This window comes from Schistosoma haematobium, chromosome ZW, assembly GCF_000699445.3.
Source record: "Schistosoma haematobium chromosome ZW, whole genome shotgun sequence".
Taxonomy (NCBI): Eukaryota; Metazoa; Platyhelminthes; class Trematoda; order Strigeidida; family Schistosomatidae; genus Schistosoma; species Schistosoma haematobium.
In genome coordinates this window covers 16,046,766-16,063,890 of record NC_067195.1, presented here as the reverse complement: position 1 = coordinate 16,063,890, position 17,125 = coordinate 16,046,766, and the positions used below count along the sequence as shown (strand labels likewise).

Sequence of the window (17,125 nt, the reverse complement as noted above, 5' to 3'; positions counted from 1 at the left end):
CGCTCTTATCCAATAGTATATAGTGAAGGGGAGTTAGAAAACAAAATCTAACAAAGACTGGATTCCTTAAATACAGTACAAAACGGGCAGATTAATTTTAAAAGGGAACAAATAGCTCTTACGATTAATATTCGAAAATTAATAGTAAGGTGTAAGCAAGGGACCACCAATATTTACAACTGAGGAACATCTGGAACTCAAAGCAACTGTCAACCAACACCAAGGTCAGGATTTTCAATACAAATGTCAAGACAGTTCTACTGTATAGGACAGAAACCTGGAGAACTACGAAAGCCATCATCCAGAAAATACAGGTGTTTATTAACAGTTGTCTACGCTAAATACTTCAGATCCGTTGGCCGGACACTATTGGCAACAACGTACTGTGGGAGAGAACAAACCAGATCCCAGTGGAGGAAGAAATCAGGAAGAAGCGCTGGAAGTGGATAGGACACACATTGAGGAAAGCACCCAACTGCGTCACAAGACAAGCCCTCACATGGGATCCTCAAGGTCAAAGGAAAAGAGGAAGACCAAAGAACACATTACGCCGAGAAATGATAATAGACATGAGAAAAATGAACAAGAATTGGATGGAACTAGAAAAGAAGGCCCAGGACAGAGTGGGTTGGAGAATGCTGGTCGGCGGCCTATGCTCCATTGGGAGAAACAGGCATAAGTAAGTAAGTAAGGGACCACCACTTAGGTCCTAAAGCTTAAGATGGATTAAATATTTGAATTTCCCAAGTCAATGAGTAGTAAACTAAAATAAATTCGATCACCAGGTACTTGGGTTTAAGGTGTACTCCAATTGTGAGAGCTAGTGATATATTCCAGCTGCCCAAACCGGAGTGCAAATTTTGTAGGGTTTCGTTTATCAATCACCGTTATTAAATAAATCCAAACGCTGTATGAATTCAGAAGGCAATACGTAGTGGCGGCTAAAGTTTATTATTAAACATTACAGACAACAAAGTTACAAACACACTGAGCGAATTGGAGCAGACAGGCGAATGCGCGCGAGCAGGCGAATACAGAGTCAAATCGAATCGACGCGAAACGAACCAAGCACACATATACATGGGAAAGAGAATGATTCATTGAGCGATATTTAAGCTAGAGAGAGATATGTGCGTAGGCTATCGCATGTGATCAAGCACACACGTTTATACAGACATGATGGTGATCATAATAGTACAAATATAGACTGTTCGAATAACACTATCTGTTAAATAAGATAATTAAAGGTCTTGACAAAGTTAACCGTAAACAAAATTAATTGTAGGAGCCTAAGACTTAATAGCTAAAAGTCGAACACATTAACCAATAAGTAAGCCACAGGCCCAATCAAAGGAACGCAATGAGATAGACAAGCAGGGATCTATATTACTTCACATAAGATGCATCTTACAAATAAGAATTTAATGAATTCGAATTTTTGATTAAAATATTTCGTTTTACTTTTAAGACATAAAAAAGTGATTTATAACTTACTAATCATATAGTCGGATAATTCTGTCGGAATTTATCAAACTTTTAAGCATCTCAATCTCATTTATATACGACGTAACTGTTTCTTGTGTAAGATTTTTCAAATCAACTTTTTTCACCGCCCATGGATTTAAATCGGAGTCCATAGCCCAATACACCTAGGAGTGAATGAAGCAGAGATGATATTTATTTTTTGGCAAATTTATAATACTGACGAATTCTGTGTTTCTCATATCCTTGCACATATTGTAGCAAACGAAGACTTGGTCGGAGATAACCAATTTATTGTTAAGTACAAGATTACAGTATCTTCGTGAAATATAAAAACAATACATTATATACATCATTTGCAAATCCTCCATCAGTTGTCTCTTACAAACTTTATAGTACCTTCATTCCTGCTGTTGTTTTGATTGCTTTGAGTTTTATTCCGTATTTTTTCCATTTCAATCATCTGCTTGCAGACATCCCACTTCCGACTGGTGCTGTATACTACTTGTATCTGCCAACATAAGTAGTGTACACCACAATACTATATTGATTAAGCACTAATAATATATAATATTTAGTAACAGAAGCGGAGTAATATTTCAATGTAAAATAAAACTTAAAAGGTGCGCCCACTTTGATTAACTTCAGTGTATAGTTAGTTGATGCTAAAAAATATAGATTCTTACTAACTCCTGACATGTTTTATCTTGACTACTCTCGTTGATGATAAGGAGGAAATAAAAAGTAGGATACCTGTAAAATGTGATCGATGGACGAAACGCCCACCACCACATTAACTCCCTTTGACCTTGTGCGACTGTATCTCTTTATTAACCAATCGCAGTTTGATGTTCATTGTAAAATAATATTTGCTTTGTGACTCATTTTCCCTATTCTTTGGCTACTGTTCGGTATGTTATTTGTCTCTGTTTTTCCCTGTATTAATAGATCGTACTGTTTGTTTGTACACTAATGATGTTAATTTATATTTTAGAAACAGATAAAGTTCATCTAGCCAAATAGCTTGCTTGTTCTGGCTTTGGCCAAACCAAGACTCTGTATTCGATGGTCTAGGGAATAGCTCAGAATTAAACCTGTAGGAAATTGCTTCCTACAAAGTTTCGAACAGTAGATTCGATATACCTACTGAAATGACTTCCAATAAATACTACGATTCCGATGAGATTCCAGAGTTATCACCCCATCATTCGGGAGTTTATGACGAGGACCAACTTGAAAAGAACGAACTCAAAAACAATAGCATGACAGAATTAGAGTTAGCTCGGTTGCGCATAACCCAGTTAGAAAAAGAAATTGAACTAGAAAAGTTACGCTGCCAGAGATGTGAAGGTTCCGAGCAATCAGTAAGCAACAGTGAATACAATATTAAAAAATCCGTATTTACCAAAAAGAGAAGTCATAAGGTTTGATGGTACACCGACAAATTATTGGAATTTCATTAGAAATTTCGAAGAATGCATTGGGAGTGAGAATATTGGATTTAGAGCTAAGCTAAATTACTTGATTCAATACTGTAACGGAGAAGCGAAAGCCGCTATACTATACTAGAACCAGAGATAGGTTATCATCAAGCCCTAAAGCTTTTAGAGGAAACGTTTGGCCGAAAACACGTTGTAGCACGCACGCTTATCGACAACTTGTTAAACTTTCCCAATATAAGGAGAAATCAACCAGATGGTTTGAGAAGTCTATCTCGAGAAATGCAAGCATGTAGTTTGACTCTCGAACAGATGAATTACGTTTCTGGCTTGAACTCTTCTAGAACTATTGAAACTATGGTTCTGAAATTACCAACGCACATTCAACAAGAGTGACTAAAGGTAGCTTATAAGATTATCAGAGGAGGCCGAGAGCCTCTGTTTACCGATCTTGTTGAGTTTGTAAAGGAGCAAGCTGATATAGCTAATACTAGGTGCGGCTTATTTGTCAACCGCGGTAGTAATGATGATAATGCTCCCTCACGCAGTTCATCTTGTTTGGAGTGCTTCAGTAATCATTCTTTAGATTAATGTCAGAAATTTAAAGACAAGAATGTTAGAGAAAGGAAGGAATTCGTTAGACACAAGTTGTGTAATGTATGTCTGAAGGCAAACCACGTAGCAAAAAACTGTCGATCGCCGAGGTCGTGTGCTGCCGAAGGGTGTGGCTGGAGACACCATACCCTGTTACACGAGTTGCGGGAAGAGCAAAAGAATACTAATATTGATGCCTACATCAACACTCAGCTATGTACGGAGAAAAGTGTTGAGCGTGTACAGAAACAAGCAGCATTCTCAAAAGTGCCTGTACTGGTACGAAATGGAGAAAAGATAGTACAGACTTGCGCCTTCCTAGATAGTGGATCGGATGCTTCGCTTATTACAGAAGACCTAGCTAGAAGGTTGGATTTAGAAGGAGAGTCCAAGACGATTTTATTGAAAACGTTGGATAACCAGTCCACATTTCAGTGTAAAGAGGTTCAACTAGAGGTTTCCTCCTTAGATTCGTCTTCATCATTTAGAATCCCAAACGTATGGACAGTCGAGAAATTGAGATGGTCAAAAAATTAGACAACCAAATATCAAAGACTTTAAACAAGCTAGTCAAAGCAGGAGAATTAACAAAACAAGACCAATGGAGAATGAAATCCAGTGGACCAGTACTCCCACGATTCTACGGCAGACCCAAAATACATAAACCAAACATTCCATTACGTCCAATTGTAGCACTCCCCGGAACACCAAAGTACAATTTGTCAAAAGAAATTTCACGAATACTGAGACATCTAGTAGATTCAGCCAACCACTCCATCAAATCCCCAACACAATTCCTGGACCAAATTAAGGATATTCAAATCAACAACGACGAACTCATGATATCCTTCGACGTTACAGCACTGTTCACCTCAATTGAACCACAGTTAGCTAAAGAAACTATATCCCTGCTGCTCAACAACGACACAAATCTCAATAAATACACGAAGCTTCAAATTCAAAGTCTACTGGAACTCATCGACTTATGCCTGAAAACATATTTTCAATTCAACAACAAAATCTACGAACAAACGAAAAGGACATCAATGGGATCACCAATATCAGAACTGATCGCAGAGGCAGTGATGCAAAGACTAGAAGCCACTATATTACCAGTGATCAAGCCAAAAATTTGGATTCGCTACGTAGACGACACCTTCGTCATCGTCAAAAAGGATGAACTGGAAAACACATACAAACTGATCAACAACGTTTTCAATGACATCAAGTTCACAATTGAACAGGAGTCAAACAACAAACTAGCATTCTTGGATATATTGATCACTAGAACCGACACAGGAAAACTGGAAACTCAAGTATATAGGAAACCGACCCATACAGATCAAATTCTCAACTACAATAGCAACAACCCAAGAGCTCACAAAATCAACTGCGCACACAATTTGTTCAAGAGGGCGAGGACACACTGCAGCACACTGGCAGCACGAAGAAATGAAGAGAAATACCTGAAGGATGTATTTCAGAAGAACAGCTACCCAATAAACTTCATCAAAAAATACCAACCGCACGCAGCATTAGAACTCAAGTCAAGCACAAAAATCAACAGAAGGATCACCCTACCATATATACAAGGAATATAAGAAACCGCAACGAGACTGCTGAAAACCTTCGGAATAGGTGTGGCACACAAACCGACAAAATCACTACAATCAATCCTATGCAAACCAAAAGATGAAATAAAAAGGAAGACAAATCAAACATCATCTACAAAATAAATTGTACCAACTGCGAAAAACACTACATTGGACAAACCGGACGCCCCCTCCACCTACGCCTATATGAACATAAATTAGCAGTCAAACGCCGTGATATCTCTTCACTTATATCAATACACGTGGACAACTAAGGACACTCATTCGATTGGAAAGATGTGGAAATCTTAGACAGAGGAAACTCCAAAAACACCAGAGAATTTTCAGAAGCCTGGCACTCAGGTCAATCAGCAATCAACAAGCATATTGAAATCAATCCAATTTACCAACCAATCAGAAAAATCATGCACAAATATAGGAACAAAAATCAAACCAATGGGAGACACAACCAAAACAAAGAAGTAAACAATTACAAATTTAAGGTCAATAAGAACCGATCAACATCGAGGTGCACAGAACAAGCTGTGAAACACATATGGATAAATTCGAACACTTCGCTCCTATCTGAAGTTTGTGCTGATGATGTCGTTCAGAAGAACGATGAAAGCTCCACGATCAAACCATCCAGCTCAGAGAACAAAACTCCACCAGTCGAGAGATTACTTATGTTGCGCAGGACGGCACCAACGACATCTCAAATGACATCCTGGACGCATTTAAAAGACATAAGTTTCCCGAGAGTAGAGGATGAGAATGTCAAACCGTTGATCGGGTGCAACGCACCGAGTGTACACGAAATGAAAGAGATAAGAACTGGAAAGCCGAATGAACCATTTGCCGTGAAGACTCTGTTAGGTTGGACGCTGTTTGGTTCCTATGGGGAACCCTGTGAAAGCAATCGTGCACTCAACCACCTCTCAGCTAAAGAGGAATTACTGAATTCAAAGACCCACTTAGTCGTACTTCATCGATGTCTGTGGAAGATCGTATAGCATTATCAGAATCTGCATATGGTGTCGCGGAGTATACTCGTTCCGAAAATATCTCTCGTCAAGTTCATTGTTCGTTTTTATTAACCAAGTACAATGTTGTTAAGCCAAAAACTGAAGCATCATCTGCTAATAAACCCAAATCAACTCTAAGAAAGCTTAAGGAAAAGAAGGACACCAAACTGAAAGTCAAGACTACGAAAAGGCCGAAGGCCACTGTAATAAAGAAGCCAGTAACTAAGACCCTGAAGAAGCAGGTAGCACATATTCGCCGTGGTATCGAGGATGGTGTTGAGAAAGGCGACCTTGTACGAGTTGTGAACAAGAGTAAGGGTGCATCTGGTAGTTCTATAGGAGCCAATGCTATTCTTAGACATCATGTGTAGTTGGAACCAGAATAAGACAGTAAATGTCCTTTTAGAGAGGTTGTGGATGGCGCTTTAAACTTCCGAGGGCTAGTCAACGAGGCAGTGTATGAAGACGCATCATTAGGTCGATAAGAAGAATTCTGCGATCATTATTGTTTCAGAAGATATTGATGGATGAGTCTTCTGGAGACTTAGTGTTAGTAAACAATGTTGGCTCACTGAGAAGTTTATGGCCCCAAGCTATCGTCGAACAAGTAAGCTATGGCTCTGACGGACAAGTTCGTACGGCAAAATTGAGAACCGCAAACGAAGAAACTGTTCTGGACGTACGAAGCTTATGTCTACTAGAAGGAGCCGGCTGTCTGACGGCGACGACGACCCTGGACAACGGACGTGGTGCGCGTTTCGGGTAGAGTGTAAAATGTGATCGATGGACGAAACGCCCATCACCACATTAACTCCCTTTGACCTTGTGCGACTGTATCTCTTTATTAACCAATCGCAGTTTGATGTTCATTGTAAAATAATATTTGCTTTGTGACTCATTTTCCCTATTCTTTGGCTACTGTTCGGTATGTTATTTGTCTCTGTTTTTCCCTGTATTAATAGATCGTACTGTTTGTTTGTACACTAACGATGTTAATTTATATTTTAGAAACAGATAAAGTTCATCTAGCCAAATAGCTTGCTTGTTCTGGCTTTGGCCAAACCAAGACTCTGTATTCGATGGTCTAGGGAATAGCTCAGAATTAAACCTGTAGGAAATTGCTTCCTACAATACCAATAGTATAAAAGAAATGTATATTTTATGTCTCCGTTCATGCAAACACACTATAATCATGAATAGATGAACGTGGCGTGATCTTTGACAAGTTGGACTTCAATGTCACTTAAACAGAATATAAGTCTTCTCACCTGATTTCTACGTAAGCTTTGATCTAGATGATGTGTTAGATCTATCAACAGACCATGACAGAATATTTATCGATCGTGAACTCCGTGGTTAAGCTATTTGAAAGAAAAGTACACATAAATAAGATAGGTAAATGTTGGATCAACTACTTACCACTGATGAGCCTCCCCGTCCCAATTCATTAATTACTTGATACTTTTTACCATTAACAATAATAAATTGTTCACTTTCATTGACCAGCTCAGTTTGCACACCGACAGAAATCAATTTCTTATCCTGAATAATAAATTGGGGTGATCAAAAGACAAAAGCGTTGAGTCGCTACCAGACGTTTAAGTGGAAAAAACATCAAATGAATAAAGTAACTACAATCGATCTATCTACTTATATGTATCGCAGAAACGCAGAAAACAGTGCTCACAAAGCTGCGGTTACACAACTTCTAAGGATATCGCCTAAATATTTGGTCAAATGAAATTTTTGTACTCCATAAAACGAACTGAAGACCAGAGAGTATTGGACAGCAACATTAATGTATAGTGATGGCCTTGATAAAGATCGAGCCTATGACGGCAAGTTTTTTGAATGATTATTGAGTAACAGTACTTAGACTAAATCACTTAATATATTCACAGAGATCGGTTTCAATGAAGAGTAATGAAGCGACGATAATTTTTGGTAAGGCTGATTAGTGACTGTATGGACACAGTAGTTCAGTGGATAATTAATTACTTATTGAAACGAAAGGCAATGTGTTCAAATCTCAGTGTGAAAATCGATACTGAAATACAGAAACACTCAGCTGACGAGTCTCGAGTATAACGAAAGGTGTGTCATGAATTCCACTGTTGATCACTACTCAACTTTACTGAGGCGTTGAGACTAAATGTCAATATCGAGGCAATCCACTCAACATGAACATAACCCGAAAAGACTAAGGGATTTCAGCCCGCAACATAAACAAAATACAAACCCGTACAAATATGATGATACAGATTTACTAGATTTTTTTGTAATCTAAAAACTTCTAAGATATAGTTTGTGATACATCTAATACGAATATGTATGTGGAAGGTAACTGTCGATCATGCAAGAAAGAGAAGTGAAACTTACTATTACAGCATATAATATACGAAAAACTACGTATCTTGAAAAAATGGGTACGTAAAAAAACAATAAAAATCCATTGAAAAACTACGAGGACACCAACGCTTGTCAAACTTTCAAGCTGTATAAAACTATACGATCATGAATTTTGAAAATACATAATTTTAAATAGCTGATTAAGTGTTTAATTAAGGTGCTTGAATGAGGTAAAGTGTTAAGTTGACACATTTCCAATTTGCCAAGTTAAATAATATTTTTCTAAATTGCAATACAGCCAATCAGTCAGCCATAAGCAACGTAGAACTTGGCATACATACGTATCCGTTCAAGTTGCCACATCATATTAACATGACGAGATGAGATCATCAAGGCAAGTACCAAAAACTACAAGTAGTAACAGAATCAGTGGTAGAAAAAAACAGTAGGCAAGGACGAAGTGGTTCAGGGAGGATAAGTTCATAGAATAAGAAATATAAAATAATTCTAAAACTTTTTATCTGAGGGAATATAAAGTAGTGCCTCAGAGACATTGCAACTGATTCTGAGTAAAGCCAATGTAACCCGGTAGCTGCCGCCTACTAACATATCTCAATTCACTAGTCAATGATTTCATAGACTGATGCCACATTTTGGTTTGGCTACCCCCTAGCTTTCTTCCAACTTGCACCTACATCAAGAAAACTAGCGAATCACAAAACGTATGTAACAATTAAGATTATACACGGTTAAACATACTATTAGTTTATACATCCTACACACATTTCTCTGCATTGTACTAGTCAGAAAATAAGGAAAAAACATACCGAATTAAACGGAAATACCTTTTCGCAACTTCCATTCAATTTGATCGAACCAACAATGGTGGATAGTTCAGGCTGTTGTAATGATTCCATATGTGGATTACTTGTGACTGAAACAGATAGTATAGAGAGAGAAGGAAAGGAGAAAAGATTAAGTTATGAATAAAAGAAAATAAACAGTGACATTCAGGAGATAAATGACTATATTAAGATCAGAAATTAATATATTTGAAACAGTAACCAAAATTTAGTGTAGATAAGATGGATCATCCAATGATATATATATGTTACTCAAGATCAGCGCTATTAGTTTAAAATAAGAAACATAACCATACGAGTGAATTCAACGGAAAAATTCAACAAAATAACACACACAGTGGAGGATAATGTTAGAAACCTCGGTGCACACATATCATCGAAAACATATGGCACAACCACAACAGTAAAATCTAATTTCTTCATAAATAAATAAAAAGTGCATGCGTTCGGAACATTGGTAATAAATCTTAATTCCAGGTCTCTCTAGTCATTGATTTCTTTATCAATTCTCAAAGTTGGGCGCTACAGAGTAGACGATGTTTGTTTTATGAGTTATGACTCTGTTAATTATTCAGAATACCGACTTCTATGAATTTGTCCCTGTGCCAGACCAATGGCACGTCAACAAGCACTAGCAGTCTTGAGTCAACTCGGAATCTTTATTGGTCCTCGATATTAGTAACTTATCGCCTAGACATGCCCATTGAGTCCAATATCCACCTCCCCCACCGTATGAATCGTATATTACAGACATACGTGGTTTATATACAAGCAGACCAGACCAAATCATGCCATAAAATGAAAAATATCAATTATATAAAATCAAGCTAAAAATGATTGTGCGTATAGAACACTTTGACTAATAGGTTGGGAATAAATCACAAACACTAAACCGTATAATAGTAGCCAATGTGTCAAATGAAGGCTTGTGACAAAAGAAGCATGAACACATATATGATCTATTGACTTAACAACTATCCAATAAGAATATATATAACAGTTCATAAGCAATTCCTAGCAGTTACCATTCTGTTATTCTTCGTCCGGACATAACAGTTTGTCATACAAATTACATTATCCATTGCTAATTTAACTGATTCCTTGGTTGGATTTTAAAGGGATTGGTTCAACTTGTTAAGCATTTGCTGCAAGACCTGACGGACCTAGGTTCCATCTTTGGAGGGACTGTGGGTGTACACTGCCCAGGTGTATTATACTAGGATGAGATGGTTATGAAGTGCTCCTTAGTTTTCAATGGTCTATCAACTGAGATTATTATATAACGAATAAAACACACCAATTGATTAGTGCCATCTTGATTTATTTTCACTAAGGTTTTGAAAAAACCTGCTTACAAAAAACTGAACTGTATCGTCAAATCCTACACTGTGAAGTTTATTTGATTTGTAGAATGTGAACTATAAGCCCGACCTGATGACCAAAAAAGTAAAGGAGTACAAGAATAAAAGAATAATTTACCTGAAGTAACTGACAATTCTTCTGGAAGCCCTGGTAATTTGAGGGACCGGGAAAAATTATATGAATCCTGAAAAATTAAGGGAAACACTTTTCACACGTTTTCTGAAAAATAAGTCCCAGATGTTTGTTACTCATCATGAACATACAAGTTCGCCATGCTTTAGTGTCAGACCCTGAATATGAAACAAAACATTAAAAAATTCTATAAAAACTGATGACAGGTTGATATCTGGTTTCATGAGGTTTCGTTGAACCACAGATTTATCATTAGCACACACAAAGACATGGTAAAACAAAACATTAGTCAGAATAGACATGATTTTGGGAGGACCTAACGAAATAACTTCTATGTCGAAAATTGATAAGAAGAAATTGTTTTCAAAGTTACCAATTTCTTATACGAATATTCGTCGATATTAGAACGAACAGTTTGATAAAAATAGGCTGATATCACCCTGAAGAAGTTCAGACAAGTTTGCTCGATGAAACGTTGGGATTATTTAAATTTCAATCAGTGAAATTATTTAGAATAGAATTTTCACGTATAATACCTTTACTAATTTCTTTCTATTAGTTTAAGATATATTTCAAAGTAAAATATAGTGATCATTTATTGTTTCCTTAATTAAAATATAGGGGAAATAAGGTTTAGGACCTTCTTTAATGAAGCTTATATGATTATTAATTGCCATGGCGCAGCTGGTGGTAATCCAACTTTTCTAAATATTTATTACTACTGAACGTGACAGTTTAATTGATTCATTAGATATACATACAAGAACATTGTTATTCAAGTTATCATTCAATCAAGTTATCCATTCAATTATTGAAAATCGACATTGAAAATAAAAATCATTAAAAAAGCAAAATCTATATTCATTTGGTCGAATTCCCATGATTTTTTCAGGTTGTAGTGGCTGTGCTTCGTTGACCAATCACCCTCGTAACCGTTATCACGTAATGCTCAACGGTGTTTGAAATCAGAAGGCAAAGAGAAGTAACGACTAGTTTTATTAGCAGATAACTCAGACCACAAAGCAGGGAGGCAAATGAATGAGTCAGCGAACCGAGGGTGTAAGAGTGTAAATGTACATGTATATATATAGGGAAATGAATGGATCACCGAATCAATTGAGCAGCTAATAATAAAGCTAGCAGAGTGAATATATGCGTAGGCGGTAAGCAATATTCAAGCATACATATTTCATACAAGCACAACAAATAATAAAAGGTACAATAAGTTGTTATAGTACGGATGACTTTGTCCGCTAAATAAGTTAACAAAAGAGCTTGACTGAGTTAAATGAGAACAGACTCAATTGCACGTGAGTTGCTATAATCTACATCTTATAACTTACCCTGGATGGACCAATTATTTGTATTGATTCAACTGCATTACAATTACTAGGATAGTTTGGTGAATTTCCATTCGGTTCAAAATTGATGTCTATCACAGACTGAGAACGTTCTTCTGTGTGACTAGAATAAATTTACGAAGGAAAATATTTCAATAATCAAAACATTTCCACGGCCTTAAAAAGAATCTGTAAAACTAAAAAAAATCCATTAGATGCTGCTCAATTGATATTCTTAAAATGAAATATGAATTATCCTGTATTCAAGTATCCATTCGGAAAAACATCCAATGTACACATGTACGAACCAGTCTAAAGTCTAACCACCGATTCAGAATTTGTGAACTTGATCTATTAATTTTCTGATTCGATATAATTGAGATATAAACTAGCAACTCTGGTAAAATGACCTTATACACATTCTCAACTGAAAGGAGTCAAAAATTGCAAATATATAATAGAAAGTTGTATTCGGCTAACAGGAACTTTGCAATAACTATAGTGATTTCTAATATACAGGGTTAAATCGATCAGTCAATTATAATCAACGTGGAACCAGGCATACCATATTATTATGGCTAGATGAATACTAAGAGGAATCAAAATGATGTGGTAGAAATGGTAATTAGAAAGATTGAACATTGGAAATATCCTTTGGAAAGACAAAATGGAAACGTAAGTATGGAAGATAAGGAGTGAATGCAGTGTCACAGTTAATCATGCTGAAACATGTTAGCCAAAAACATAAGGCTTAAACAACATTAAAAAGACCAAAAACAATGATTGGTGCAGAATGATAAGAATTCAGTTTATTTTGTTAGGTTCTCATCAGCTGCATACAACCTGTATTATTATATATATTGACATACTTATAAATACAAAGGTGATTAGAGATGAATATGTGTATTATAGTGAAGCGAAAATTCCAATAGAGTTGATAAGGTCATAAAAAAGCTTAAATAAATAAAGTGAAGAGGGAGGCATCAGAACACCAAAGTAGTGATTAGGATTCATAGCGTTAACAAACAATAGATGATTGTGTAGTGAGGTAACTGTAAACATATTAATGGTAATAAAGATTGAAATCAGTCAGTCCAAATGAAAACTACGAACTAAAGAAAAATGGCAGTGATGTAATCAAAGCTTGAAAGAGTTGAAATAATGAATAATGCAATAAAAAAGATGTAATGTTACCGAGGGAAAGAAAGACTTATTACTGTTTCTTTTTGGACACACAGATCTGGTTTATGACGTCAAGTTCTTTTAAAGGGCAGGTATAAAAAAATATAATTATGATCACTCATACATGATTTCACGAATTAATACAGTTTAGTAACTAAGTGAATAAACCAGTATGCAAATTTAAACTAGAGGTATTACCTGAAAAACTAAATGAAAATAGGTGAGGATGAGTTCAAACACAGATCATTAGTTCATAAAGAATGTTAAAACAGATAAGCCACTATTGTACACACCACAAGTTATTAAGATGAAATTATATAACTTCAATATTTCTAGAAAAATAGGCAGCAACTATACAGTCAGTCACATACAACGTAGGACCAGGCACATATATGCATCGGTCCAAGTTGCCATACCTCATTAACACAACAAGATGGACACCGGATTCATAAAAGTAGTTAATCCAGAGGTGGTAATATATAGAAGAAAGATTGCAATAAGGATATAGTACATGAAGAAGGAATTAGTTCGTATAAAGAAAGATATGAAGCGATTTCAATCTCTTAGTTTAAGGGAAGAAAGAGAGTGTATACACCGACGCCATTGTGATCGATTCTGAGCCATTTCACCCACAGTCTCCAACCATTGGTTACGATAGTCACGCGGACCCCAACAAAGTAGTCTGCATCTACCAACATGGCTAAGACTAGAAGTTAGTGACTTCAAGCACTGATGTCACGTTTTGGTTTAGTCGCCCCTAACTTTCTTCCAACCATCCCGAACGCCGGTTAGCATTGCACGTCGTGGTAATCGGTGTTCAGGCACACGTAACAAGTGGCCAAACCATCTCAGTCGATGAAGATTCACAACCTCATAAACTGACTTACCACCATTCCCTAATACCCTAAGCCTAACCTCACTATTACATACCCGGTGATCCCAGCAGATGCGAGCAATATTTCTGAGACATCTGTGGTCAAATACCAGTAACTTACGAGTATCTTCTACTCTTAATGGCGATGTTTCGCAGCCGTAAAGTAGAACAGAACGAACTACCGAGCAGTACACTCATCCCTTAATTGATAGACAGATATCTCGCCTTCGCCATAGGTGACGTAAGTTGGTAAACGTCAATCGAGCTTTTCGAATCCGCGTAGAGATCTCGTCAGACACCAACCCATTAGGGCTGATCAGACTTCCAAGATAAGCAAAGTTGTCTACGCGTTCGACTACTTCACTCCCTATCATTAGTTCAGGTATTGACGCAGACCAGTCCTGAAACAACAACTTGCATTTCGAGGGAGAGAAGAGCATTCCAAACATCCTGGCATTGTTGCTCAGTACTACCAACAGACTGCATTTTATCAGTGTCTTCACTAAACAGGACTATATCATCTGCGTATTCTAAGTCGATAAGTGGACCTCCTGGAAGGAGATCAATACCCGAGAATTCAGTCGACGAGAATGTTATTTCCATCAGTAGGTCTATGATGAAGTTAAACAAAAATGGGGAAAGTGGACAGCCTTGCCAGACACCACTTGAGGTTGCAAAAGTAGGTGACAGTTCGCCATAAGCTCTGACTCGACTGGTAGTGTTCGAGTAAAGAGCCTTCACAAGGTTTATGTACTTCCGAGGTACGCCTTTCAATGACACATTGCCACTGAACCTCCCGGTCAACGGAGTCAAGTGCTGCTTTTAAATTAAGGAAAACTATCCTTGTCGGACGCCGATAAGCATGTCTGAGTTCTAAAACCTGACGAATGGTGAATATGTGGTCGATGCAGCCACGACCAGGTCTAAAGCCAGCTTGGTTCTCTCGTGTTTGCAGTTCACGAGTCTTAGTTAGGCGTCTGATAATTATCGAGGCTAGTATTTTAGATACTAAATTAGTTAAAATAATCCCTCCATGGTTATCACAGGATGATTTTAACCCTCTCTTGTATATTGGGACGATAAGTGATTGTGACCAGTCAGATGGGATAACGTCTAACCCCCAGATCTTAGCTAAAATATTAGTCAACCTAATCGCTAAAATTGGACCGCCATCCTTAAAGACCTCTGGAGCCAATCCATCTGGACCAGCTGCCCTTCCTCGTTTCAGATTAACTATAGCCTTTTGAACTTCTGCTAGAGTTGGGGGACCTACTTCAATGTTCCATTCACACTGTCTGGGAATGGAGGGTAGTTGTAGAGTAGCTGAAGGCCAGCCGAACTGTTCTCTGAAACGTTCCGCCCATCGTTCTAAACGTCTGGACTGAGAGCAGATGAGGGTGTCGTCTTTTTCCGAAATAGTCTGACTTAAACTTGACTTATTAATTCCAGTTTCTTTTATTATTCTGTAGAGCTGTCTTGTGTTCCCTATAGCCGCCGCCTTTTCCATCTCTTTCGCTTTCGTTGCCCACCACTGCTCACGGTCGTTCCTTAGACTTTTGCTTAACCTAGATCTGATTTGTTTTCGCTCTTCATCGTGTTCAGAGCCTGATGGGATGACTTTACGAGAATCCATCAGTGCAATAGACCTTGAGGAAATCCATTGGTTATTTGTAACCCTGTGGTTTAATCATTGATAGATGTCACTGATGTTTCCACAGCTGCTTGTATATCTTTCCAAGCAACATCTGGGTCTACCTCGTTTTCAGAACTACCTAATTGTGACCTCAGTTGTTGCTGGAACCTACTTTTGGTTTTCTCGTTACTCAATTCAGTTCTAATGGGCCTTTTTAATGTGGCTTTTTTGCGTCCAGGGAGGCGCAAACAGATGCTTACCCGTATTAGGACACGGCCAGAGTCCAAGCAGGTACTCCATAATGAGCGACAGTCTTCTATCGACCCTCTCCAACGATGACTGATGGCAATATCGTCTATTTGAGTCCATCGTTGGTTTGGTGTAGGGGGTCGCCATGTTAGACGATGTCTCTCCTTATGTTTAAAATTTGTGTTTGCTAAAAATAAACGATTGTCTGAGCACAGTTGCAGCAGACGATCACTATTATCTGTTCGCTGAGGTGGGATACTAAAATACCCACCTAAATGTCTTTCTGCTTGGTTTAAGCTACCCATCTGGGGATTAAAGTCACCTGCTACGAGTACTATGTCTGAGCGTTTAGCTTTCTGAAGAAGCTTTCTGTAAAAGTCATCTTTCACTCCATCCGTGTCGCAGTCAGTGGGAGCGTAGGCAGAAACGACGAAAATGCAACGACGTGTTTCCCTATCCTTCCGAGTTCTTACGGATCCGTTTAATCGAACAACACATAGACGACGGTTAACGGGGATCCACTCTCATAGTGCTTGTTCCGCCCTCGTGCTTAGTGCTATTTCTGCACCTTCCAGTCCACACGAACTGACCATCGGGTCGCCAGATACACGGAGGGTGTATCTCGTCGGCTCTTCGTTTTGGCGAGGTGGGGTCAAGTGAAAGACCACACTAGGATCCAGTATACGTGTTTCGGAGACGCAGTATTCATCAATGGTACGAGATTCTAGTCTCAGCCTAAGAGGCCTGCTGACCGATTTGACATAGTGTGCGTAATTTGAGGGCTCCAATGTGTAGTTTGGAGCGAGGTTTCAGTAGACCTGGGACAGTGTTTTGAGCACTAGAATCGTTGGCTATGATGATATTTGAGGAGGAAGTCAAAAGAGGAAGTTTAGTGCTGAAGGTCGCCGTAGGAAAAATAATAGGAACTGAAGAAAGACGTTGATTATGAATAAAGTGGTCTTCAGTGCTGTTAGAGGTATGAGGGCGGTTATCACTCCCTGGTTGCCCA

General features: G+C 37.9%; 1 protein-coding gene across 1 annotated transcript in view; it reads right to left on the bottom strand.

Annotated features, from left to right (window-relative positions):
* Positions 1-17,125, bottom strand: part of MS3_00001094 (uncharacterized protein) — a 36,717-nt gene that overhangs the window by 13,065 nt on the left and 6,527 nt on the right. Inside the window, exons 7-11 of the mRNA XM_051208602.1 lie at positions 12,182-12,302; positions 10,824-10,996; positions 9,309-9,415; positions 7,552-7,674; positions 1,495-1,649 (exon numbers count right to left, since the gene is read on the bottom strand). Coding sequence (XP_051070530.1) covers positions 1,495-1,649; positions 7,552-7,674; positions 9,309-9,398 — 368 coding nt within the window. The 5' untranslated portion in view covers positions 9,399-9,415; positions 10,824-10,996; positions 12,182-12,302. The remainder of the gene's footprint in view (positions 1-1,494; positions 1,650-7,551; positions 7,675-9,308; positions 9,416-10,823; positions 10,997-12,181; positions 12,303-17,125) is intronic.